At 42.1% G+C, this 26,067-nt stretch overlaps 1 protein-coding gene across 1 annotated transcript in view; it reads left to right on the top strand.

Annotated features, from left to right (window-relative positions):
- tnmd (tenomodulin) overlaps positions 1 to 26,067 on the top strand; it is a 231,066-nt gene that overhangs the window by 83,659 nt on the left and 121,340 nt on the right. Inside the window, exon 3 of the mRNA XM_061892139.1 lies at positions 22,302 to 22,442. Coding sequence (XP_061748123.1) covers positions 22,302 to 22,442 — 141 coding nt within the window. The remainder of the gene's footprint in view (positions 1 to 22,301; positions 22,443 to 26,067) is intronic.

Genomic DNA, 26,067 nt, shown 5'->3' with positions numbered 1-26,067 from the left:
ATATAGCGCTTCTTCTCTAGTGACTCAAAGCGCTTTACATAGTGAAACCCAATATCTAAATTTTACATTTAAACCAGTGTGGGTGGCACTGAGAGTAGGTAGGTAAAGTGTCTTGCCCAAGGACACAACGGCAGTGACTAGGATGGCGGAAGCGGGGATCGAACCTGCAACCCTCAAGTTGCTGGCACGGCCGCTCTACCAACCGAGCTATACCTTTTATTTATAATTTCTGAATAAATTATGTGACGATAAGAGAGCAAACAGGTGAAATGCAACAAGAAAAAGTTGCATTGTTGACTCTAATACTCTAAAAACACAATTGTTTTCATTATTTCTCCAAAAATAATAATGAATCAAAATCAGTGTTGCTATAAATTGATTGATTGATTTAAGGACAAAAAGGACATAAATACAACAAACATAAAACCTTGAAAAATATGAAAATTATAAAAAAAGATACATACTAATTATATTCTAATACTAAGTATACTTATTATTCTATTGATTGTTATAATATAATAAAATAATTACACTCTATATATAGTGTATATATAATATCATATGTATATTTATATATATATATATATACATATATGAATTATTTATTTATACATATATACCGTATTTCTTTGAATTGCCGCAGGACATATAGTATGCGCCTGCCTTGAATTACTGCCGGGTCAAACTCGCTTCCCAAAATAATTAGCGCATGCTTAATATTACCGCCTGGTCAAACTCGTGATGTCACGAGTGACACTTCCCCTGTCATCATTTTCAAAATGCAGGAGGCTGATTTCAATAACGGTAATTTGCATAAAGGGAAGAAGATTAAGAGCTATTCAGTAGGATTTAAGGTCCGAGCTTACATTTCACTCAAATTTTTACTGCATACCTTTGGTAAGTGTCAGAGTGAGAAGAGGTTTTAAAATAATTAGCGCATGCTTACTTTTACCGCATGCCTTTGGTAAGCGCAGGAGTGAGAAGAGGTTTTAAATTAATTAGCGCCCGGGCGGCAATTAAAAAAAAAATATATATATATATATATATATATTATATATGTATCTCTGAGGCTGATATAGAGATTTAAGTGTTGAATGAAAAAAAAAAAAATTAAAAAAGCATGACCTTTTTATGAGTGGGGCACTTTTGGATCCCCAAGAATTTCAGTGGAATTTAATAACTATCTTTGATAAAATAATAATAATAACATTAATAATACATTCAAATAAATTTTGCTATGAATTATTGACCAATTTAGGGATCAATTACATCACATCAAATATTCCACATTGAAAATCTTTTTGGGAATAATATTGTATATTTGGTATTTTTGACCCCACAAATAGGGTTTCGACAAAAAGCTCGTAAAATGTAATAAAAATAATGAATTAAAATGAGAGATTCAAGGGTTTTATGAAAAAAATAATGGCTTATTTTGAACCTTTTTTAAGGGTGAAACCCTTCTGGGTCCCTAGGACCTAACTTGAGGCAGCCCCAAAAATAAAAAGTAAAAAAAGTATATTGTATTGGTTTTGAAAATGAAAAAATATCAAAATGGCCCCTGGGTGCTTTGATTTTTCAGTGTGTGGCCCTCAGTAGAAAAAGTTTGGACACCCCTTAATTATTGTAAATAAAGTAATGCAGATGTTCTAAATGTTCTAAATCAGGGGTGTCAACCTCATTTTAGATCGGGGGCCACATGGTGAGAAATCTACTCCCAAGTGGGCCGGACTGGTAAAAACACAGCACGATAACTTAAAAATAATGACGACTACAGGTTGTTTTCTTTATTTAACAATAAAACAAGCACATTCTGAAAATGTAAAAAGCATAATGATGTTGGGGTTTTTAACAATTAATTGTTGCGGTTAATAGTATTTTATCTTTATTTATTCTTTCTGAATTATGTATGGAAAATAGTGGAACATAATAACCCAATCCATGACAAACAGTTGTCCTAACTTTTTGAAAAAAATACCTGATATTTTATGTTGCAAACGTATATCTCCATCCATTTTCTACCGCTTGTCCCTTTTGGGGTCGGGGTCGCTGGAGCCTATCTCAGCCGCATTCGGGCGGTAGGCGGCGTACACCCTGGACAAGTCGCCACCTCATCACAGCAAACTTTGAGTACACGTCGGTGCAAATAAATAATATTTTGTTAGATGTGTTCTAATCCTCTGCTTTGCAGCATCAAGGTTACAAAAAACACTTAAAACACAGATTTAAAAAATTGAATAAATCACAAGCTTACGCAACGTTATTGGAAAAAATGAAAATCCTGAATCATTACAAACCTTTTCAAAAAAAAGTTGCAGTTCAGGTCGCAAATGTACATACTTTTTTTAAAGTTACTTTTCGTTATTGTGTGTGCTGATTGAACGGGCAAAATAACAGTCATTGTTTTTGAAATAATGCACATATTTGAGTGTGAATCAAGAGTAATTTTTTTAGATTTGTTGAAATCCTCTGCTTTTGGGAGGACACTTAAATTATTGATGGGAACTAATCGACCGACCTCGAATAAGCGGAGGAAAATGGATCAATTGATAATAAATAATAAATATATATATATATCCATCCATCCATTTTCTACCGCTTATTTCATATATATATATATATATATATATATATATATATATATATATATATATATATATATATATATATATATATATATATATACATACTGGGGGACGGCGTGGCGAGGTTGGGAGTGGCTGTGCCAGCAATCTGAGGGTTACTGGTTCAATCCCCACCTTCTACCATCTTAGTCACGTCCGTTGTGTCCTTGGGCAAGACACTTCGCCCTTGCTCCTGATATATATATATATATATATATATATATATATATACACATATATATAAATTTAAAAACTTGTTGAAAAATAAATAAGTGATTCAACTATAAATAAATATTTCTACACATAGAAGTAATCATCAACTTAAAGTGCCCTCTTTGGGGATTGTAATAGAGATCCATCTGTATAACATCAACTTAATTCTACACATTTCTTCACAAAAAAATAAATATTTAACATCAGTATTTATGGAACATGTCCACAAAAAATCCCGCTGTCAACACTGAATATTGCATTGTTGCATTTCTTTTCACACTTTATGAACTTACATTCATATTTTGTTGAAATATTATTCAATTAATATTAGGGGTGTGGGAAAAAAAATCGATTCGAATATAAATCGCGATTCTCACGTTGTGCGATTCAGAACAGATTCTCATTTTTCTTTTTATCAATTCAACAAAACGATACACAGCAATACCATAACAATGCAATCCAATTCCAAAACCAAACCTGACCCAGCAACACTCAGAACTGCAATAAACAGAGCAATTGAGAGGAGACACAAACACAACACAGAAGAAACCAAAAGTAGTGAAACAAAAATGAATATTATCAACAACAGTATCAATATTAGTTATAATTTCAGCATCCCTCATTGACATTATCATTAGACATTTATAAAAGTAAATAAAAAAGAACAATAGTGTCACAGTGGCTTACACTTGCATCGCATCTCATAAGCTTGACAACACACTGTGTCCAATGTTTTCACAAAGATAAAACAAGTCATATTTTTGGTTCGTTTAATAGTTAAAACTAATTTACATTATTGCAATCAGTTGATAAAACATTGTCCTTTACAATTATAAAAGTTTTTTAGAAAAATATACTACTCTGCTTGTCAGCAAACTTGGGTAGATCCTGCTGAAATGTTATGTATTGAATGAATACAGAATCCTTTTAAAACGGGAAAACAATCGTTTTTTTACTCGAGAATCGTGTTGAATTGAAAAAAAATCGATATTGAATCGAATCGTGGGACACCCAAAGATTCGCAGCCCTAATAAATACATTTGTAAAGGATTTTTGAATTGTTGCTATTTTTAGAATTTTTGAAAAAAATCTCACGTACCCCTTGGCATACCTTCAAGTACCCCCATTTGAGAACCACTGCTTTATATCAAATATATGAGGTGGCGACTTGTCCAGGGTGTACCCCGCCTTACGCCCGATTGTAGCTGAGATAGGCGCCAGCGCCCCCCGTGACCCCAAAAGGGAATAAGCGGTAGAAAATGGATGGATATCAAACACAGATAAATATAAAATAAAGAGATATCCATCCATCCATCCATCCATCCATCATCTTCCGCTTATCCGAGGTCGGGTCGCGGGGGCAACAGCCTAAGCAGGGAAACCCAGACTTCCCTCTCCCCAGCCACTTCGTCTAGCTCTTCCCGGGGGATCCCGAGGCGTTCCCAGGCCAGCCGGGAGACATAGTCTTCCCAACGTGTCCTGGGTCTTCCCCGTGGCCTCCTACCGGTTGGACGTGCCCTAAACAGGCGTTCGGGTGGCATCCTGACCAGATGCCCGAACCACCTCATCTGGCTCCTCTCGATGTGAAGGAGCAGCGGCTTTACTTTGAGTTCCTCCCGGATGGCAGAGCTTCTCACCCTATCTCTAAGGGAGAGGAGGAAACTCATTTGGGCCGCTTGTACCCGTGATCTTATCCTTGCGGTCATGACCCAAAGCTCATGACCATAGGTGAGGATGGGAACGTAGATCGACCGGTAAATTGAGAGCTTTGCCTTCCGGCTCAGCTCCTTCTTCACCACAACGGATCGGTACAACGTCCGCATTACTGAAGACGCCGCACCGATCCGCCTGTCGATCTCACGATCCACTCCTCCCTCGCTCGTGAACAAGACTCCTAGGTACTTGAACTCCTCCACTTGGGGCAGGGTCTAAAGAGATAAAATACTGCTAATTTGGTAACAACAAAAATAAAGTTGTCAAGCAGAATCCCCACCTAGGAGAGTGACTTTGTCAGAAACAAAACAAAAAGTGTAAAGGACCTTAGAAGGAGTGAAACCAAAAGGACACAATGTTCAGCGGTCTAACTGTCTAGGCTGCTGCCCACCTCAATCCATCACGAAGCTGCCTATGGCTCCCGAGAGGGCCCGATGCACCGCTCTGCCCCCGCGCCACCTTTCTCTCCCACGGCTGCTTGCCTTACACCCACCCGCCCGCCGCTTCCACCGCACCACCCCGCGGTGAGTGACAGGCATCGAGTTCCGCCTGACTGCAGCCTCCATCTCCTTCCCCTCAAGGACAACAAGGAGGACATATTGTCATCAACTCATCTCTCTCACTCCCACGCCCGCCGCCTCCGCCTCCTTCTCCATCGCTGAACATATGCACGCCGTCTCCTCCCACACACACCTGCGCGCCCGGCGACCCAATCACCTGCAACCACATCTAGATGACCTTTTCCTAATGTCCCCGGGCTCGGCATCCACATTCGCACAAACAACCCGCAGGTTTCATTCACTGCGAGTGTGCGGTGGAAAGAGCTGTTGTTAAGAACCACTTCAGACAGAAACCTTGAGCCGAGAAAATAAACATGGCATCGGCTGTGAGGGCTCCTGTGTGGATCAAGTCATAGGTTTTTTTTTTTTTCCTCCAATCCAGTCCTTTGTGTCGCGGGGAAGGACGAGCTGGTCCAAGTATAACGGACTATGTGGCGAGGAACTGTATTGAATGGATTTCTATTCATGCACTTTGTTTGACATTGACAAGCTTTATTTTGTCCATTCCCAACATGTACAGTGGGGCAAAAACGTATTTAGTCCGCTACCGATTGTGCAAGTTCTCCCTTTTAAAATGACAGAGGTCTGTAATTTTCATCATAGGTACACTTCAACTGTGAGAGACAGAATGTGAAAAAAAAATTCACATTGTAGGAATTTTAAAGAGTTTATTTGTAAATTATGGTGGAAAATAAGTATTTGGTCAAGCATTCAAAGCTCTCACTGGTGGAAGGAGGTTTTGGCTCAAAATCTCACGATACATGGCCATATTCATTCTTTCCTTAAAAGGGAACATTATCACAATTTCAAAAGGGTTAAAAACAATACAAATCAGTTCCCACTGGCTTGTTGTATTTTTTGAAGTTTTTTTCAAAATTTTACTGGTCCCTGAATAGCCCTAAAAAAACCTTTAAAGTGCTTGATTTTCGCTATTTGCGATGTGACTATCCACTTCCCTGAGACGTCATACAGTGCTGCCAATGTAAACAAACAATGGCAGATACCACAGCAAGATATAGCGACATTAGCTCGGATTCAGACTCGGATTTCAGCGGTTTAAGCGATTCAACAGATTACGCATGTATTGAAACAGATGGTTGGAGTATGTAAGTATTGAAGAAGAAACTGAAGCTATTGAGCGAATAGCTATTGACGCTATTCATAGCCATAGCATGGCCGAATAGCTGCGTTAGCATCGCCGGTAAAATGTGCGGACCAGCGATCAGGACTTTCGCATCCCTTGACACTTGAGCAACTTAAATCCATCGATTGGTAAGTGTTTGTTTCGCATTAAATGTGGGTGGAAGGAAACGTAATATAGTTGCAAATGCATCTGCAGGTTATCCATACATCTCTGTGCCATGTCTGCTTTAGCACCGCTGGTAAATAGCATGTTAGCATCGATTAGCGTAGCATGTTAGCATCGATTTGCTGGCAGTCACGCCGCAACCAAATATGTCTGATTAGCACATAAGTCAACATCAACAAAACTCACATTTGTGATTTAGTTGACTTTATGGTTGCAAATACATCTGCAGGTTATCCATACATCTCTGTGCCATGTCTGTCATCGCCGGTAAAATGTGGAGACACTCTGGTACATTCAATGGGGGTCTGGCGGCAGACACTTTCGCATCTTCGGGCCAGTGGTGCAACTTGAATCCCTCCCTGTTAGTGTTGTTACACCCTCCGACAACACACCGACGAGGCATGATGTCTCCAAAGTTCCAAAAAATTGTCGAAAAAACGGAAAATAACAGAGCTGAGACCTGGTGTTTGTAATGTGTTGAAAATGAAAATGGCGGCTGTGTTACCTCGGAGACGTCACGCTCTGACGTCCTCACCACATGAGCAATAAACAGAAAAGCGCTTAATTCGTCAAAATTCACCCATTTAGAGTTCGGAAATCGGTTAAAAAAATATATGGTCTTTTTTCTGCACCATCAAGGTATATATTGATGCTTACATAGGTCTGGTGATAATGTTTCCCTTTAACATGGATCAATTGTCCTGTCCCCTTAGCAGAAAAACAGCCCCAAAGCATGATGTTTCCACCCCCATGCTTCACAGTAGGTGCGGTGTTCTTGGGATACAACTCAGTATTCTTCTTCCTCCAAACACGACGAGCTGAGTTTATACCAAAAATTTCTATTTTGGTTTCATCTGACCACATGAATTTCTCCCAATCCTCTGCTGTATCATCCATGTATCCATTTAGGTACAAACTCAACTCGTCGTGTTTGGAGGAAGAAGAACACCACACCTACTGTGACGCATGGGGGTGGAAACATCATGTTTTTCTGCTAAGGGGACAGGACGATTGATCCGTGTTAAGGAAAGAATGAATGGGGCCATGTATCGTGAGATTTTGAGCCAAAACCTCCTTCCATCAGTGAGAGCTTTGAATGCTTGACCAAATACTTATTTTCCACTATAATTTACAAATAAATTCTTTAAAATTCCTACAATGTGAATTCCTGGATTTTTTCAAATTCTGTCTCTCACAGTTGAAGTGTACCTATGATGAAAATTACAGACCTCTGTCATCATTTTAAGTGGGAGAACTTGCACAATTGGTGTCTGACTAAATACTTTTTTGCCCCACTGTACAAGACACATAGGAACTGAAATTACATATTCGGCACAGTCGCGCTACGAGCAGACATACGTTACAGGGGGGACAAGACGGGACCGCCAACGGATCAGCCACTTACGGCGCTCTTATAAAAGGTGAGAAAAGGGTGACATTGGGAGAGTAAAAAAAAACATCAGTCTAAGGCTAGGTCCTCAGGAGGGGTCCAAACTGAGTCCAAGGAAAAAACCTCACATAGCATGGCAAACATTAAACATGATACATATAATCACACCAACTTGCAACAGAGGGGGGGTGAGTTGAGGCCCTGGAGGCCAGCTGCCGCTATAGAGCGCTACTCAGCCATCCACAACCTCAGAGGAATTAAGCGGTGGTGAAGGCGTTGATTTGGGGGGGCGTGTGCGTGCATGTATGCCCAATTAACTTTGGAGAGATGTTGAAATGTTTTTGTGGACTGGGGCCGATTTCAAAGTTCGACACCGGGTGTTGTTGGAAAAAAGGAAGGTCAAAAGCGTCCATCTTCAAGGAGTCCTCGGGGGAGTTCTTCAGAACGGCCTGTTCCTGATTGCATAAAGGCCATTCAAGGGAGTCAAATCGTAGATTAAGAAGTTGTTCTTCTTCGAGAAGACTAACCGGTGACTTGTCTTCTCTGTGTGTCCACGCTGGACTCTCCAATTCCAATTTAAATATTCAGCAAGCTTTTCCAAGATGAGACCTATTTTGCGATTCAAATCAGAAATCGCTCCAGTCTGTGTTCCCACAGCCCGACCCAATCCTTCCATTGCGTTGAACAGCCGTTGGGCCCCTTGAGTGGCAGCCATCGTCTTCCGAATTTGACGACACATCAGAGCAATGCCCAGCCCTATCAGCAGGTGCCCCGCGATCACAGCTCCAAATAGGTAGATAATAATAATAATAATAATGGATTAGATTTATATCGCGCTTTTCTATTGTTAGATACTCAAAGCACTCACAGTGAAGTGGGAACCCATCATTCATTCACACCTGGTGGTGGTAAGCTACATCAGCTGCCCTGGGGTAGACTGACGGAAGCGTGGCTGCCAGTTTGCACCTACGGCCCCTCCGACCACCAATCATTCATTCATCATTCATTCACCAGTGTGAGCGGCACCGGGGGCAAGGGTGTAGTGTCCTGCCCAAGGACACAACGGCAGCGATTTGGATGTTAATAGGTGGGAAGCGAACCTGCAACCCTCAGGTTTCTGGCACGGCCGCTCTACCCACTACGCCATGCCGCCCCTAGATGTCTTCCACGTCCTCGATGGAAAGGGCTCAGAGGCACATGATTCTCCATTTATCCCAGGAGTCTCTCACGTACCCCGCAGCAATGGTTCCATCAGGGCAGCCAATCCAATCCAATCCACTTTATTTATATAGCACATTTAAACAACAATAACGTTTCCAAAGTGCTGCACAGCCATGTTAAAAACAATTGTAAAAAAAAAAAAAAAAAAAAAAATTTTAAAAAGTGTATATATATATATATATATTAAGGGGCTTCACGGTGGCAGAGGGGTTAGTGCGTCTGCCTCACAATACGAAGTTCCTGCAGTCCTGGGTTCAAATCCAGGCTCGGGATCTTTCTGTGTGGAGTTTGCATGTTCTCCCCGTGAATGCGTGGGTTCCCTCCGGGTACTCCGGCTTCCTCCCACCTCCAAAGACATGCACCTGGGGATAGGTTGATTGGCAACACTAAATTGGCCCTAGTGTGTGAATGTGAGTGTGAATGTTCTCTGTCTATCTGTGTTGGCCCTGCGATGAGGTGGCGACTTGTCCAGGGTGTACCCCGCCTTCCGCCCGATTGTAGCTGAGATAGGCGCCAGCGCCCCCCGCGACCCCGAAAGGGAATAAGCGGTAGAAAATGGATGGATGGATATATATATATATATATATATTATGCTCCACCAATGACTGAATAAAAACAAAAAATAAATAAATATAAAACCAATAAAAACAATATAAAAACAAATATGATTAAAAACTATTTTAAAGGGTAAAATCAATTAAAACAGTAAAATAGAAATCAAAGTGTATAAAAAAAACACAGGACAACAGAGGACCACACAACTCACGTAGTGTTAAAAGCCAAAGAATAAAAGTGGGTCTTAAGACGAGACTTAAAACACTCCACTGTGGAAGCAGTTTGAACATGGAGGGGCAGAGTGTTCCAGAGCTTAGGGCCGACCACAGAGAAGGCCCTGTCTCCCCTGGTCTTAAGTCTGGTCTTGGGCACCACGAGCTGGAACTGGCTCTCAGACCTCAGAGTACGCGCAGGAATGTAAATTTGGATGAGGTCCGAGATATATTGAGGTGCCAGTCCATGTAAAGATTTAAAAACAAACAGCAATGTTTTAAAATCAAGTCTAAAATGAACAGGGGGCCAGTGCAAACTCTGAAGAATTGGGGTTATATGCTGGCGTTTCCTGGCCCCTGTTAAAAGTCGTGCTGCCGCGTTCTGGACTAACTGCAACCGGGAGAGAGCTTTTTGGCTAATGCCAGCATAAAGTGCATTGCAGTAGTCCAGGCCACTTGAAATAAAAGCATGCACGACTTGTTCAAAAAGGTTAAAAGATAAAAACGGTTTAACCTTTACTAAAAGACGAAGGTGATAAAAACACTATTTTAAAACGCCATTGACTTGTTTGTCTAGTTTAAAATGGCTGTCTATAGTGACACCAAGGCTGGTGACTTTGGGACGCACATCATTTTGCAATGGTCCCAAGTCAGTGAGGGCCGGACCATCCATCCATCCATCCATCCATCATCTTCCGCTTATCCGAGGTCGGGTCGCGGGGGCAGCAGCCTAAGCAGGGTCCAGCCACTTCGTCTAGCTCTTCCCGGGGGATCCCGAGGCGTTCCCAGGCCAGCCGGGAGACATAGTCTTCCCAACGTGTCCTGGGTCTTCCCCGTGGCCTCCTACCAGCTGGACGTGCCCTAGGGAGGCGTTCGGGTGGCATCCTGACCAGATGCCCGAACCACCTCATCTGGCTCCTCTCGATGTGAAGGAGCAGCGGCTTTACTTTGAGTTCCTCCCGGATGGCATAGCTTCTCACCCTATCTCTAAGGGAGAGCCCCGCCACCCGGCGGAGGAAACTCATTTCGGCCGCTTGTACCCGTGATCTTATCCTTTCGGTCATGACCCAAAGCTCATGACCATAGGTGAGGATGGGAACGTAGATCGACCGGTAAATTGAGAGCTTTGCCTTCCGGCTCAGCTCCTTCTTCACCACAACGGATCGATACAACGTCCGCATTACTGAAGACGCCGCACCGATCCGCCTGTCGATCTCACGATCCACTCTTCCCCCACTCGTGAACAAGACTCCTAGGTACTTGAACTCCTCCACTTGGGGCAGGGTCTCCTCCCCAACCCGGAGATGGCACTCCACCCTTTTCCGGGCGAGAACCATGGACTCGGACTTGGAGGTGCTAATTCTCATTCCGGTCGCTTCACACTCGGCTGCGAACCGATCCAGTGAGAGCTGAAGATCCCGGTCAGATGAAGCCATCAGGACCACATCATCTGCAAAAACCAGAGACCTAATCCCGTGGCCACCAAACCGGATCCCCTCAACGCCTTGGCTGCGCCTAGAAATTCTGTCCATAAAAGTTATGAACAGAATCGGTGACAAAGGACAGCCTTGGCGGAGTCCAACCCTCACTGGAAACGTGTCCGACTTACTGCCAGCAATGCGGACCAAGCTCTGGCACTGATCGTACAGGGAGCGGACTGCCACAATAAGACAGTCCGGTACCCCATACTCTCTGAGCACTCCCCACAGGACTCCCCGAGGGACACGGTCGAATGCCTTCTCCAAGTCCACAAAGCACATGTAGACTGGTTGGGCAAACTCCCATGCACCCTCAAGAACCCTGCCGAGAGTATAGAGCTGGTCCACAGTTCCACGACCAGGACGAAAACCACACTGTTCCTCCTGAATCCGAGGTTCGACTATCCGGCGGAGCCTCCTCTCCAGTACACCTGAATAAACCTTACCGGGAAGGCTGAGGAGTGTGATCCCACGATAGTTGGAACACACCCTCCGGTCCCCCTTCTTAAAGAGAGGGACCACCACCCCGGTCTGCCAATCCAGAGGTACCGCCCCCGATGTCCACGCGATGCTGCAGAGTCTTGTCAACCAAGACAGCCCCACAGCATCCAGAGCCTTAAAGAACTCCGGGCGGATCTCATCCACCCCCGGGGCCTTGCCGCCGAGGAGCTTTTTAACTACCTCAGCGACCTCAGCCCCAGAAATAGGAGAGTCCACTGCAGCTTCCCCAGGCACTGCTTCCTCAAAGGAAGAAGTGTTGGTGGGATTGAGGAGGTCTTCGAAGTATTCCCTCCACCGATCCACAACATCCACAGTCGAAGTCAGCAGAACACCATCCGCACCATACACGGTGTTGATAGTGCACTGCTTCCCCTTCCTGAGGCGGCGTATGGTGGTCCAGAATCGCTTCGAAGCCGTCCGGAAGTCGTTTTCCATGGCTTCCCCGAACTCTTCCCATGTCCGAGTTTTTGCCTCCGCGACCGCTAAAGCTGCACACCGCTTGGCCCGTCGGTACCCGTCCACTACCTCCGGAGTCCTATGAGCCAAAAGAACCCGATAGGACTCCTTCTTCAGCTTGACGGCATCCCTCACTGCTGGTGTCCACCAACGGGTTCTGGGATTACCGCCACGACAAGCATCAACTACCTTGCGGCCACAGCTCCAATCAGCCGCCTCGACAATAGAGGTTCGGAACATGGTCCACTCGGACTCAATGTCCAGCACCTCCCTCGTGACATGTTCAAAGTTCTCCCGGAGGTGTGAATTGAAACTCTCTCTGACAGGAGACTCTGCCAGACGTTCCCAGCAGACCCTCACAATGCGTTTGGGCCTGCCAGGTCTGTCCGGCATCCTCCCCCACCATCGCAGCCAACTCACCACCAGGTGGTGATCGGTAGAAAGCTCCGCCCCTCTCTTCACCCGAGTGTCCAAAACATGAGGCCGCAAATCCGATGACCAAAAACTAAAATTTCCGTTTTTCCCTCATTCATTATTAAAAAATTCTGGGCTAACCAAGCCTTGACGTCATATAGACAGTTAAGAAGGAGTGTCAGGGGGCCGTGGCTTTTTGAAATCGGCCAGGCTCCCCTAAACCTCTTTTCCTTGTCGAAAAGACTGTGTCAATTGCGTCGAGAGTCCAGCTGATCATATTCATATTTGATGTTTAGATTAGGAGGACAGCGCAAAGAAATAGGCTTCATAAAAGTTCAGACAAAGACAGGACACAGAGAGCAAGCAGGGAAAGAGGGAGCGGAGAAAAATGCGACCGCCCTCACCAAGAGGCAAGACAGAAAGAAAAGGTAATTTTAGTGTAGACCAGGCAAGCACAAACAGGTTTAATCCGAACACAAGTATTAAGATGAGCTGCAATTTATCTATTTTTTTAACGAAAGAAACTGCTGTTCTAAATGTGTCCACTGGATGTCGCAATAGTAATTCAAGCGTAACCCACGTCACACATGACAGTGTTTAAAGATGACGTGTAAGCGCAGGCGGCAGACTGATGGAGTATCGGCGGGCCAAAGTGAAACAAAGAAAACAATCTGAAGTTGTCTTTATTTCTAAGTGATGATGCCGTCGTTTTTATCAGTCCGGCCGACGGGGGAGTAGATTTTCCTCTTCTTGTTCTTTTCGTGTCTTTGAAGCATTTGGTTGTATGACAGTTTTACACAGATTTACACAACGGGGCCGCACGGTGGTGCACGGGTTACTGCATGCCTCACAATACAAATGTCCTGAGTAGTCATGAGTTCAATCCCGGGCTCTGGATTTTTCTGTGTGGAGTTTGCATGTTCTTTCCATGACTGCGTGGGTTCCCTCCGGGTATTCAGGCTACCTCCCACCGCCAAAAACATGCACCTGGGGATAGGTTGATTGGCAACACTAAATTGGCCCTAGTGTGTGAATGCAAGCTAATCGATGTTAACATGCTATTTAGGCTAGCTGTATGTACATATTGCATCATTATGCCCTGCGAGCCCAAAGGGAATAAGCGGTAGAAAATGGATGGATGGGTGGATGCCTTGTTTGTAGCCATATTTAATTTCCTATACTTATGTCCTCAGTGTTTTTAGTTTATTTTTCCATCTTTCATGACACATTATCTGAATGTAATATTGGCTGAATTTCTGAGAGTTTGTGCGCCATGTTCCAGACCACAGCAAACGTTACCTAGGTTGCAAAGATTGCAATAAATCTATTAGAAGAAGACAGTCGGCTGTTTCCTCTAACTTGGACACACACATCTATACCTCTGGTCATTCTGAGCCAGTAATTTCCAGGCGTTATCTCAGCCTCTGAGAAGTTTTACTAATGTTTTCTAATTTTGTAAAAATGTGTCGAATAAATATCTCATTTCAAAATTTCTGTCAACGTACATTTGCCACAGCCTGCGACACAGTCTGTTTCTGTCTTGCCTCTGGCCAGGGCGGTCGCATTTCAACGACACCTGGAGTCAAACTTTTGCTTGCATGCAGAACGGTCCCAGGCCTATGGGCACTACATCAACACACCTACGACAATGGGCATATACACACCCCTCCCCCACCACGCCTTCACCACCGCTTGATTCCCCTTCAGGGTGATGGACGGCTGGCAGGGATTCATAGCAGCAGTCAACCTTCAGGGCCCGATTCCCCTCCCCCTCTGTTGCGAGTTGTCGTGACTGTATGTAACATGTTGAAGTGTGCATAGCATGGAGGTTTTTTCCCCACTCCAGACTAGGCCCCCTTAGGAGTCCAGTCTAGATGTTTTTTTTAACTCATCTTCTACCCCAGCGTTTTACCTTTTTCCCATCTTTTTCGGGGCACCTCGTGGCGACCCATCAGCGTTGCTGTTCTGTAACCCTGTACACTGTTTGTTTGTCTAATCTTAAACGGGTTTGTGCTGAAAACATAGTTTCGTCGTAGTTGTGCAATGACAATAAAGTCCTATCCTCCTATAGTCAGTTTGATAGTAGGCTTGAATAGCTAATAAGCTACTTACATCAGGTGTTGCCCCTTATATAAGTCTTTTAATTTTTTCCGGCGCCAGACAGATTACTTTTTTGTATTTGTAGTCCAATATGGCTCTTTCAACATTTTGGGTTGCCGCCCCCTGCAAACTTCTGTCGTGCACTGCAGGCTGTGCGTTTGACAAGCCTGTTCTCCATGCAACTCCCTAAAACCAGCACAAGAGTTCAGTTTATGGCTTGCAGGTTGAATTTTTGCAGATTTTGGGCCTTTCCATGATTGGTGTCATTCTCTGATTGGGGTCGTGTTTAAAATGATCTGTAGCGAATTCCGGGGGCCAATTAAAAAAAGGAGATGCGAGCCGGGAAATGGTCCCCAGGCCGCACTTTAAACACCTTAACAGGAATCAAAGCGTTCCTTCACCTCTGTTTTAGAAGCTGCAGCGCTGGTGAGACAAGATGAAGGCGGTGCTGCACCTCAGATTAGAGCCAGTTATGGAAAACTCCATCTTGAATCAGGAGACTGTCAGAAATTCCCAGGTCATGGAGTGAAATATCACAGCGAGAGAGAGAGAGAGCTGAGACGTCCATCAAACACAGGCGGATAGATTTTCCAGGCAAAGATTATTTATTCAAGTCGCTTAACGTGCTTGGGGTGTCTGAAAACGTTCACTGATTAGACTCTAATTAATACACTGATGAATAAAGTAATTAACTGATGGGTCAAATGGCTTCATGTAATGGGAAAAAGAAGGGGCACTTGTTAAAATTAACCCATTGGTAATTAATACTTACTCTGCTTGCTGGATTTCTTTATCATGTATGTATGCATGTACCATAAACAGCTGAATAGACGGATAGGGATGATGTGGTCATGTGCTGCCCTAGTGGCAAAATGATTAATGCAGCTTAGGTTTAACACTGGACTCGCTTATATATATATATATATATATATATATATACACACACACACACACATATGTATATACATATATATATATATCCATCCATCCATTTTCTACCGCTTATTCCCTTTCGGGGTCGCGGGGGGCGCTGGCGCCTATCTCAGCTACAATCGGGCGGAAGGCGGGGTACACCCTGGACAAGTCGCCACCTCATCGCAGGGCCAACACAGATAGACAGACAACATTCACACTCACATTCACACACTAGGGCCAATTTAGTGTTGCCAATCAACCTATCCCCAGGTGCATGTTTTTGGAAGTGGGAGGAAGCCCACGCATTCACGGGGAGAACATGCAAACTCCACACAGAAAGATCCCGAGCCTGGATTTGAACCCAGGACTGCAGGAACTTCGTATTGTGAGGCAGATGCACTAACCCCTCTTCCACCGTGAAGCCCATATATATATATGTATATTTATTAGGGGTGTGGGAAAAAATCGGTTCGAATACGAATCAAATCATTTACGTTGTGCGAATCTGAATTGATTCAAATTTTTAAAAAGTATATATATTTTTTTTTTATAAAAAAAAATAATAATAATATTTATATATTTTTTTAAATCAATCCAACAAACCACTACACAGCAATACCATAACAATGCAATCCAATTCCAAAACCAAACCTGACCCAGCAACACTCAGAACTGCAATAAACAGAGCAATTGAGAAGAGACACAAACACGACACAGAACAAACCAAAAGTAAAAAAACAAAAATGAATATTATCAACAACAGTATCAATATTAGATATAATTTCATAGCAGTGATTAAAAATCCCTCATTGACATTATCATTAGAGATTTATAAAAATGTAATAAAAAAGAACAATAGTGTCACAGTGGCTTACACTTGCATCGCATCTCATAAGCTTGACAACACACTGTGTCCAATGTTTTCACAAAGATAAAATAAGTCATATTTTTGGTTCGTTTAATAGTTAAAACAAATTTATATTAATGCAATCAGTTGATAAAACATTGTCCCTTTACAATTATAAAAGCTCTTTTTTTTTTTTAAATCTACTACTCTGCTAGCATGTCAGCAGACTGGGGTAGATCCTGCTGAAATCCTATGTATTGAATGAATACAGAATCCTTTTGAATCGGAAAAATATCGTTTTTGAATCGAGAAATCGCGTCGAAAAAAATCTATATATTATCGAATCGTGACCCAAGAATCGATATTGAATCGAATCATGGGACAACGAAAGATTCACAGCCCTAATATATATACATATACATACATTTACATACATATGTATATACATATATACAAATACATATACATACATATATATTTATATATATAAATACACACATATATATATATACATACATATACATGTGTATATATATATACACATACATATACATGTGTATATATATATACATACATATACATGTGTATATATATATACATACATATACATGTATATATATATATACATACATATACATGTATATATATATATATACATACATATACATGTATATATATATATATATATACATACATATATATATATATATACATACATACATACATACATACATACGTATATACATACATATACATGTGTGTGTATATATGTATATATATACATATGTAAAAATATCTTCCTATTTAAAAAATATATAAAGATAGAACAATAAGATCATATGGACAGCCATAAGTGTTTACATTTTGCTTTTTATTTATTATTTTACTTGTATTTTTGTCTGGTTTTGTATTTGCTCTGTATCATTCCGTGACGTGTATATTATTATTATTATTTTCTCTGTTTGGATTATACTTTATGAAGTTTTGCACTTGTGTTTTTCTGTTGTTTTTTTTTTAATTATTTCATTACATTTTGATATATGTGTCGGTTTAAATGATATTCATGAAGTAAGATAATGTATTATGTCAAAGGGGGCAGGAAATTATACGATTTTCTTCATCCTGCTCCTTCTCAGGCATTGTTGTGTGAATTTAAATTGTATAAGTGAGGTACATTTATGTATCGTTCAAAATGCACATCAATGAAGGAGACAAATAAAAAATGAATGAATGAATATATACATATATATATATACACATACATACACATATACACATACATACAAACATATATATATATACACACATATATATACACATACATACACACACATATATATATATATACACATTTAGACACAAACATGTATATACATATATACACATGCATATATACAAATACAGTATATACATACATATATGTATGTATATCTATCTATCTATATTTATATGTATGTATATATACATATACATTCACATATACATACATATAGGGACGGCGTGGCGGAGTGGGGAGAGTGGCCGTGCGCAACCCGAGCGTCCCTGGTTCAATTCCCACCTAGTACCAACCTCGTCACGTCCGTTGTGTCCTGAGCAAGACACTTCACCCTTGCTCCTGATGGGTGCTGGTTGGCGCCTTGCATGGCAGCTCCCTCCATCAGTGTGTGAATGTGTGTGTGAATGGGTTAAATGTGGAAGTAGTGTCAAAGCGCTTTGAGTACCTTGAAGGTAGAAAAGCGCTATACAAGTACAACCCATTTATCATTTATTTATTTATATATACATACATATATACATATACATATACACATTTATAAATACACACACGTTTATGTAATATCGGCATGGCCTCCATTAAGGCAGCAATGCCGTTCGTCATCGACTTCAATCTCCTTGTGTTCACTAGTTATAAGTAAATAATATATGATAAATGGGTTGTACTTGTATAGCACTTTTCTACCTTCAAGGTACTCAAAGCACTTTGACACTACTTCCACATTTACCCATTCACACACACATTCACACACTGATGGAGGGAGCTGCCATGCAAGGTGCTAACCAGCACCCATCAGGAGCAAGGGTGAAGTGTCTTGCTCAGGACACAAAGGACGTGACGAGGTTGGTACTAGGTGGGGATTGAACTATGGACCCTCGGGTTGCGCACAGCAACTCTCCCACTGCGCCACGCCGTCCCAGTTTGTATGGACATTGTTTTCTTAAAAAGCTTCAAGTTATCTGAGATTTTTTTTTTAAAACCTGTAGATTACTTTTTTTTTTATAGTAGACTGAAGGAGCAACTTCAATATCCCGGGGGTGTAATTGAGATTTATAAGTCTTTGTTAACATAGAAGTGACACAGTGGCCTTTCAGAGTCCTTGTACAGCAAGTGTAAGGAGGGTGTGTGTGTGTGTGTGTGTGTGTGTGTGTGGGGGGGGGGGGGGGGGGGGGGGGGGATATAATGAATGTTTCACCTTTCTTTTTTAAATATCTCCCAGAGCAGTGACACTTTTCTCTAGCTTGATCACAGCAACTTTAGAGCACAGCTGCGTACGTTTGGTGCCGCGGCAACAATAATGAGGACTCGTACTTCAAGGAATATTCACCAATAAGATGTAGAACGATGCATTGTATTCCAGCACCTTCCACTAATTGCAGCAACAGAACGCAGGTGTTGAAGAATGGCGACAGTCATGTGGCGCGTCAGCATCGTGTGGCTGGCCAGGCATACTTTGGAAATGCATTATTATTACTGTATTGTTATCTATTCTTAACACAGACAGGTGTGGATATTCTCACATCGGGCTTTCCAGCACAAGTGAAAATATAATTCACCGTTAAAAAAATCACGAAAGCCTGCATGCCCAAAGTGAGGCTTCTAGGGGAGACAATGGACGTCGAGTGGGTCTAACATAATATTGTGAAAGTCCAGTCCATAGTGGATCTAACATAATAGTGAGAGTCCAGTCCATAGTGGATCTAACATAACAATAAGAGTCCAGTCCATTGTGGATCTAACATAACAATGAGCGTCCAATCCATAGTGGATCTAACATAATAGTGAGAGTCCAGTCCATAGTGGATCTAACATAATAGTGAGAGTCCAGTCAATAGTGGATCTAACATAATATTGTGAAAGTCCAGTCCATAGTGGATCTAACATAATAGTGGGAGTCCAGTCCATAGTGGATCTAACATAATAGTGAGAGTCCAGTCCATAGTGGATCTAACATAATAGTGAGAGTCCAGTCCATGGTGGTTCTAACATAATAGTGAAAGTCCAGTCCATAGTGGATCTAACATAATAGTGAGAGTCCAGTCAATAGTAGATCTAACATAATATTGTGAAAGTCCAGTCCATAGTGGATCTAACATAATAGTGAGAGTCCAGTCCATAGTGGATCTAACATAATAGTGAGAGTCCAGTCCATAGTGGATCTAACATAATATTGTGAGAGTCCAGTCCATAGTGGATCTAACATAATAGTGTGAGAATCCAGTCCATAGTGGATCTAACATAATAGTGAGAGTCCAGTCCATAGTGGATCTAACATAATACTGTGAAAGTCCATTCCATAGTGGATCTAACATAATAGTGAGAGTCCAGTCCATAGTGGATCTAACATAATAGTGAGAATCCAGTCCATAGTGGATCCAACATAATAGTGAGAATCCAGTCCATAGTGGATCTAACATAATAGTGAGAATCCAGTCCATAGTGGATCCAACATAATAGTGAGAATCCAGTCCATAGTGGATCTAACATAATAGTGTGAGTCCTGTACAATCAGCGTTCGACAGCACAGCCCACCCCCGGAGAGGTTCCGGGTACCTTCTTTAAATCCCACCTAGCAGACAGGAAGTCCGAAAAGTTCCTTCAGAACTAAATCTACCCTGGTAGTTTGACTTTTTTTTTTTTTTTTACTTTTGACAACTTTAAACAGAAGAAGTCTGGTGATTGAAAAATGTATTAAGCAAAAAAAATATGAATAAAGTAGTGATGCTGTATTTTAGTTTCTGGTTCAATTTTATTGACAGTTTATTCATGCCAACCTTGAGACCTCAGATTTCGGGAGGTGGGGGTCGGGGGCGGGGTGTTGTTGGGGGCGTGGTTAAGAGGGGAGGAGTATATTTACAGCTATCAATCCATCCATTTCCAACCTCTTATTCCCTTTGGGGCTGTGGGGGGCGCTGGTGCCTATCTCAGCTACAATCGGGCGGAAGGCTGCGTACAACCTGGATAAGTCGCCACCTTATCGCAGTATGTGTAGAAATCTTTATTTAGAATTGAATCACTTGTTTATTTTTCAACAAGTTTTTAGTTATTTTTATATCTTTTTTTCCAAATAGTTCAAGAAAAAACACTACAAATGAGCAATATTTTGCACTGTTATACAATTGAATAAATCCGAAACTGATGACATAGTGCTGTATTTTACTTCTTTATTTTTTATTTTTCAACCAAAAATGCTTTGCTCTGATTAGGGGGTACTTGAATTAAAGAAATGTTCACAGGAGGTACATCTCTGAAAAAAGGTTGAGAACCACTGTTCTAAAAGCCGTAGATGTTACTGTCGCATATGCATGCACATTGCTGTTTACGGCAGACGAACTGCCTTACAGTAGACGAAAACGTGACTGCTGTTGTTGTGTGTTGTTGCTGCGCTGGGAGGACGTTAATGAGACTGCCTAACAATAAACCCACATAAATGGGTTGTACTTGTATAGCGCTTTTCTACCTTCAAGGTACTCAAAGCGCTTTGACACTACTTCCACATTTACCCATTCACACACACATTCACACACTGATGGAGGGAGCTGCCATGCAAGGCGCCAACCAGCACCCATCAGGAGCAAGGGTGAAGTGTCTTGCTCAGGACACAACAGACGTGACGAGGTTGGTACTAGGTGGGATTTGAACCAGGGACCCTCGGGTTGCGCACGGCCACTCTCCCCACTGCAAGAACTCGCCCTAGATCATTCCACAGTTATAAAGTCATTGGGCAGGCACTCTGTTTACACTGTGGGAAAGCGGAAGTGAAAACAGGCTGTCGAGACGTCACTCGGGTCCGCATGGATCTGGAGGGGGCGTGACCTCCAGTTCCGACTGAATTTCGGGAGATTTTCGGGAGAAAATTTGTCCCGGGAGGTTTTTGGGAGAGGCGCTGAATTCCGGGAGTCTCCCGAAAAATCCGTGAGGGTTGGCAAGTATGCGTTGGGCCCCAAGGTCAAAAAGGTTAAGAACCCCTGCATTATGACTGCATTGCCAGTGTCCTCCTGATGCAGACGGCAAACAATCAGCACGTCAAGTGAAAGCTAATTCCTGTCTGTAGAGCGTTGGAGGACATTTAAAATGTGTCTGATATACATAAATCCTGACGGAGTTCCGTTTGAACATATTCATTAATAATGCGGCTCATCTGCGAGCGTCTGATTTAGAAAGGAAGAAAGATGAAGATGGACTGGGCGATATTATTTCTCCTCGCAAACACAACCCCCCTCGCATTAATATTAATGGCATATTTTCAGCTGGTGGGCATGAATCGTTTTTCAAACAGGGAATTTTAACTGCCATCCAAGCGTGTCGGCGCCGCTTCAGGGCCGGCGTGAAGAGAGCGCTTCAACTATTTATTTTAGTTACTTGAGGAAAACACTGATCAATAATCCCGTTCATCTTTTCCTCGAGCTGCGTTTTAACTGTCATTTTGCCTCAACTTGTTGGGGCCTTTTATTTATCCCTCCAATTTATTGCAAAAGCACGCCCTTGTTGTTTTCTGATTACTCATATCATTCCAGGTCTACGACCATGAGTACAAAGCGGTGCTGGATGGCGTCGAGAGAGACGGCCTGATGGAAATCGACCCCGTTCGGCAGGTCGAAATTTTCCGGATCGGAAACGGGAGTCAGCAGGTTCTGGAGGTGCACGACTTCAAAAACGTAAGTCAAGGCATGTCACGGATTCTGACTCCTACGAGATATTGCAGCTTTTACTGATGATAATGCACAGAATCAATCAACAATGTCTTTGGGATTACAAACCCCGTTTCCAAATGAGTTGGGAAATTGTGTTGGATGTAAATATAAACGGAATACAATGATTTTCAAATCCTTTTCAACCCATATTCAGTTGAATATGCTACAAAGACAAGACATTTGATGTTCAAACTCATAAACTTTGTTTTTTTTTTTTGCAAATAATAATTTGGACTTTGCATCAATAACAGCCTGGATGGTTCGCTTCCCCTTTGGTCCGGATCACACGATGTCGAATATTTCCAAAAACAATTTGAAATGTGGACTCGTCCGACCACAGAACACTTTTCCACTTTGCATAAGTCCATCTTAGATGACCTCAGGCCCAGAGAAGCCGGCGGCGTTTCTGGATGTTGTTGATAAATGGCTATCGCTTTGCATAGTAGAGATTTAACTTGCACTTACAGATGCAGCGACGAACTATAATTAGTGACAGTGGTTTTCTGAAATGTTCCTGAGCCCTTGTGGTGATATCCTTTAGAAATTGATGTCGGTTTTTGATACAGTGCTGTCTGAGGGATCGAAGGTCACGGTCATTCAGTATTTATTTCCGGCCATGCCGCTTACGTGGAGTGATTTCTCCAGATTCTCTGAACCTTTTGACGATAATATGGACCGTAGATGTTGAAATCCCTAAATTTCTTGCAATTGCACTTTGAGAAACGTTGTTCTTAAACTGTTTGACTATTTGCTCACGCAGTTGTGGATAGAGGGGTGTACCTCGCCCCATCCTTTCTTGTGAAAGACTGAGCATTTTTTGGGAAGCTGTTTTTATACCCAATCATGGCACCCACCTGTTCCCAATTAGCCTGCACACCTGTTGGATGTTCAAAATAAGTGTTTAAAGAGCATTCCTCAACATTATCAGTATTTATTGCCACCTTTTCCAACTCCTGTCACGTGTTGCTGGCATCATATTCTAAAGTTAATGATTATTTGGAAAAATATAATGTTTATCAGTTTGAACATCAAATATGTTGTCTTTGTAGCATATTCAACTGAATATGGGTTGAAAATGATTTGCAAATCGTTTTATTCTGTTTATATTTACATCTAACACAATTTCCCAACTCATATGGAAACGGGGTTTGTACTAACACGCCATAGTCAAACATCTCGCAGTCCCATCTTTGTTCTTCATCCACCATCCTCCTGTTTTACACATTTTCATTCAAATTACAAGATTTTCAATGAGATCAGTTTAAACTGATGGGTAATAAATTGGTTGCAGGCACTGGGTTTTGTTAAACTCGTGAATAAACACAAGCGCCTGTGTAGATATGCCTTGTTTCAATGTGTACACCTTCGGCCAACAGGTGTACTTGTGGTTAGAGTGTCCGCCCTGAGATCAGTAGGTCTTGAGTTCAAACCCCGGCCGAGTCATACCATAGAGTAGGGGTGGGGAACCTATAGCTCTAGAGCCAGATGTGGCTCTTTTGATGACTGCACCTGGCTCTTAGATAAATCTCAGCTGACATTGCTTAAGACGATAAGTATTTCATAATTCCGCTGGTAATCACAGTGTCAAAAATACCATTCAAAATATAAAACATTCTCATGTATTTTAATCCATCCATCCGGTTTCTACCGCACCTGTTCAGGAAGTAGCATGAATGGTAAGAAGTATTTTATTTATTGTTGGTTAGCTTCAGAATAACAATGTTATTAAAAAGAATAAGAGACTTATTATACTCTAAAATGTTGGTTTTACTGAAAAATGCAAGCATTTAGTTGTATTCAGTCTTTAAAAAAATATTATATGGCTCTCACGGAAATACTTTTTAAAATATTTGGCTTGTATGGCTCTCTCAGCCAAAAAGGTTCCCGACCCCTGCCATTGACTATAAAAATGGGACCCATTACCTCCCTGCTTGACAGTCAGCATAAAGGGTTGGAATTGGGGGTTAAATCACCAAAATTTCCTCCGGATAAATTAAAACAAAACGGAAACTATGATAATTGCCCCCGATAAAAAGATTCCCCTGATCAAGAACTCCCTTGGTGCTCTGGGTGCATCTGTTGAAAGCAGCCTCAGAAACCTTGGTGTTGTGTTGGATCAGTCAATGTCTTTGAAAGGTCACTGTTTTTATCATTTCAGAAATACTTCTAAAGTGCAAAATTTGTTGTCAAAATTGGATCTTGAAATGATTATTCACACGTTAATTTTTTTCTCGCATTGACTATTGCAATTCTCTCTTCACCCTTTTCAACAAGTTAGTGCTAAAGAGACTTCAGACTAGGGCTGGGCGATGTATCGATATACTCGATATATCGCAGGTTTGTCTCTGCGTAATATAGAAAATGACTATATTGTGATATTGGAGTATACGTTCTCACACAGTTGCTTTTAGCTGCTGGCATTACACTACAGGCTCTTCCCACTTGTTGTCTCCTTCTCACAGACAGCAAGCGCACCTTCTTACATACGTCACGTCAAACATCACATACGTATACGTCCTCGCAGAGCAGAGAGGTAGCGGCATGGGTAACATTAGCTGTGTTGCTGGTGGTAATACGAGAGAAAGAAGGTGGGAATCTGGTAACAATTGAAGGAAGAATTTATTCTCAAGAAAAACAGCATGGGGTCCACCGACTGGCGGTGGTTTGGCTTCAAGTGGGAATATCAATCAATCAATGTTTACTTATATAGCCCTAAATCACTAGTGTCTCAAAGGGCTGCACAAACCACCAAGACATCCTCGGTAGGCCCACATAAGGGCAAGGAAAACTCACACCCAGTGGGACATCGGTGACAATAATGACCCAGTGGGACGTCGGTGACATTAATGACTATGAGAACCTTAGAGAGGAGGAAAGCAATGGATGTCGAGCGGGTCTAACATGATACTGTGAAAGTTCAATCCATAATGGATCCAACACAGTCGCGAGAGTCCAGTCCAAAGCGGATCCAACACAGCAGCGAGAGTCCCGTTCACAGCGGAGCCAGCAGGAAACCATCCCAAGCGGAGGCGGATCAGCAGCGCAGAGATGTCCCCAGCCGATACACAGGCAAGCAGTACATGGCCACCGGATCGGACCGGACCCCCTCCACAAGGGAGAGTGGGACATAGAAGAAAAGGGAAAGAAACGGCAGATCAACTGGTCTAAAAAGGGAGTCTATTTAAAGGCTAGAGTATACAAATGAGTTTTAAGGTGAGACTTAAATGCTTCTACTGAGGTGGCATCTCGAACTGTTACCGGGAGGGCATTCCAGAGTACTGGAGCCCGAACGGAAAACGCTCTATAGCCCGCAGACTTTTTTTGGGCTTTGGGAATCACTAACAAGCCGGAGTCCTTTGAACGTGTCGAACAGACAACCGTAATTTGTCAAGTGTGGGGCAAAAGCGTTGCTACAAAACGTAGCATTGCTGCAAATATGTAGCATCTTTTGAAAAGTCACCTGCTAGAGAATGAAGAGTGCTTACGCCGCATGTCAACATCTCCATTCGGTGCCACACGCCCACAAAAACAGGCACTAAAGTGCACTTTATTTGTTTTAAACTATTGCAGTGGCGTTCTGTACAAAAAG

This window comes from Nerophis ophidion, linkage group LG29, assembly GCF_033978795.1.
Source record: "Nerophis ophidion isolate RoL-2023_Sa linkage group LG29, RoL_Noph_v1.0, whole genome shotgun sequence".
Lineage (NCBI taxonomy): Eukaryota > Metazoa > Chordata > Actinopteri > Syngnathiformes > Syngnathidae > Nerophis > Nerophis ophidion.
Note: the sequence above shows the minus strand (reverse complement) of the source record. Positions and strands in the feature narration are given on the sequence as shown.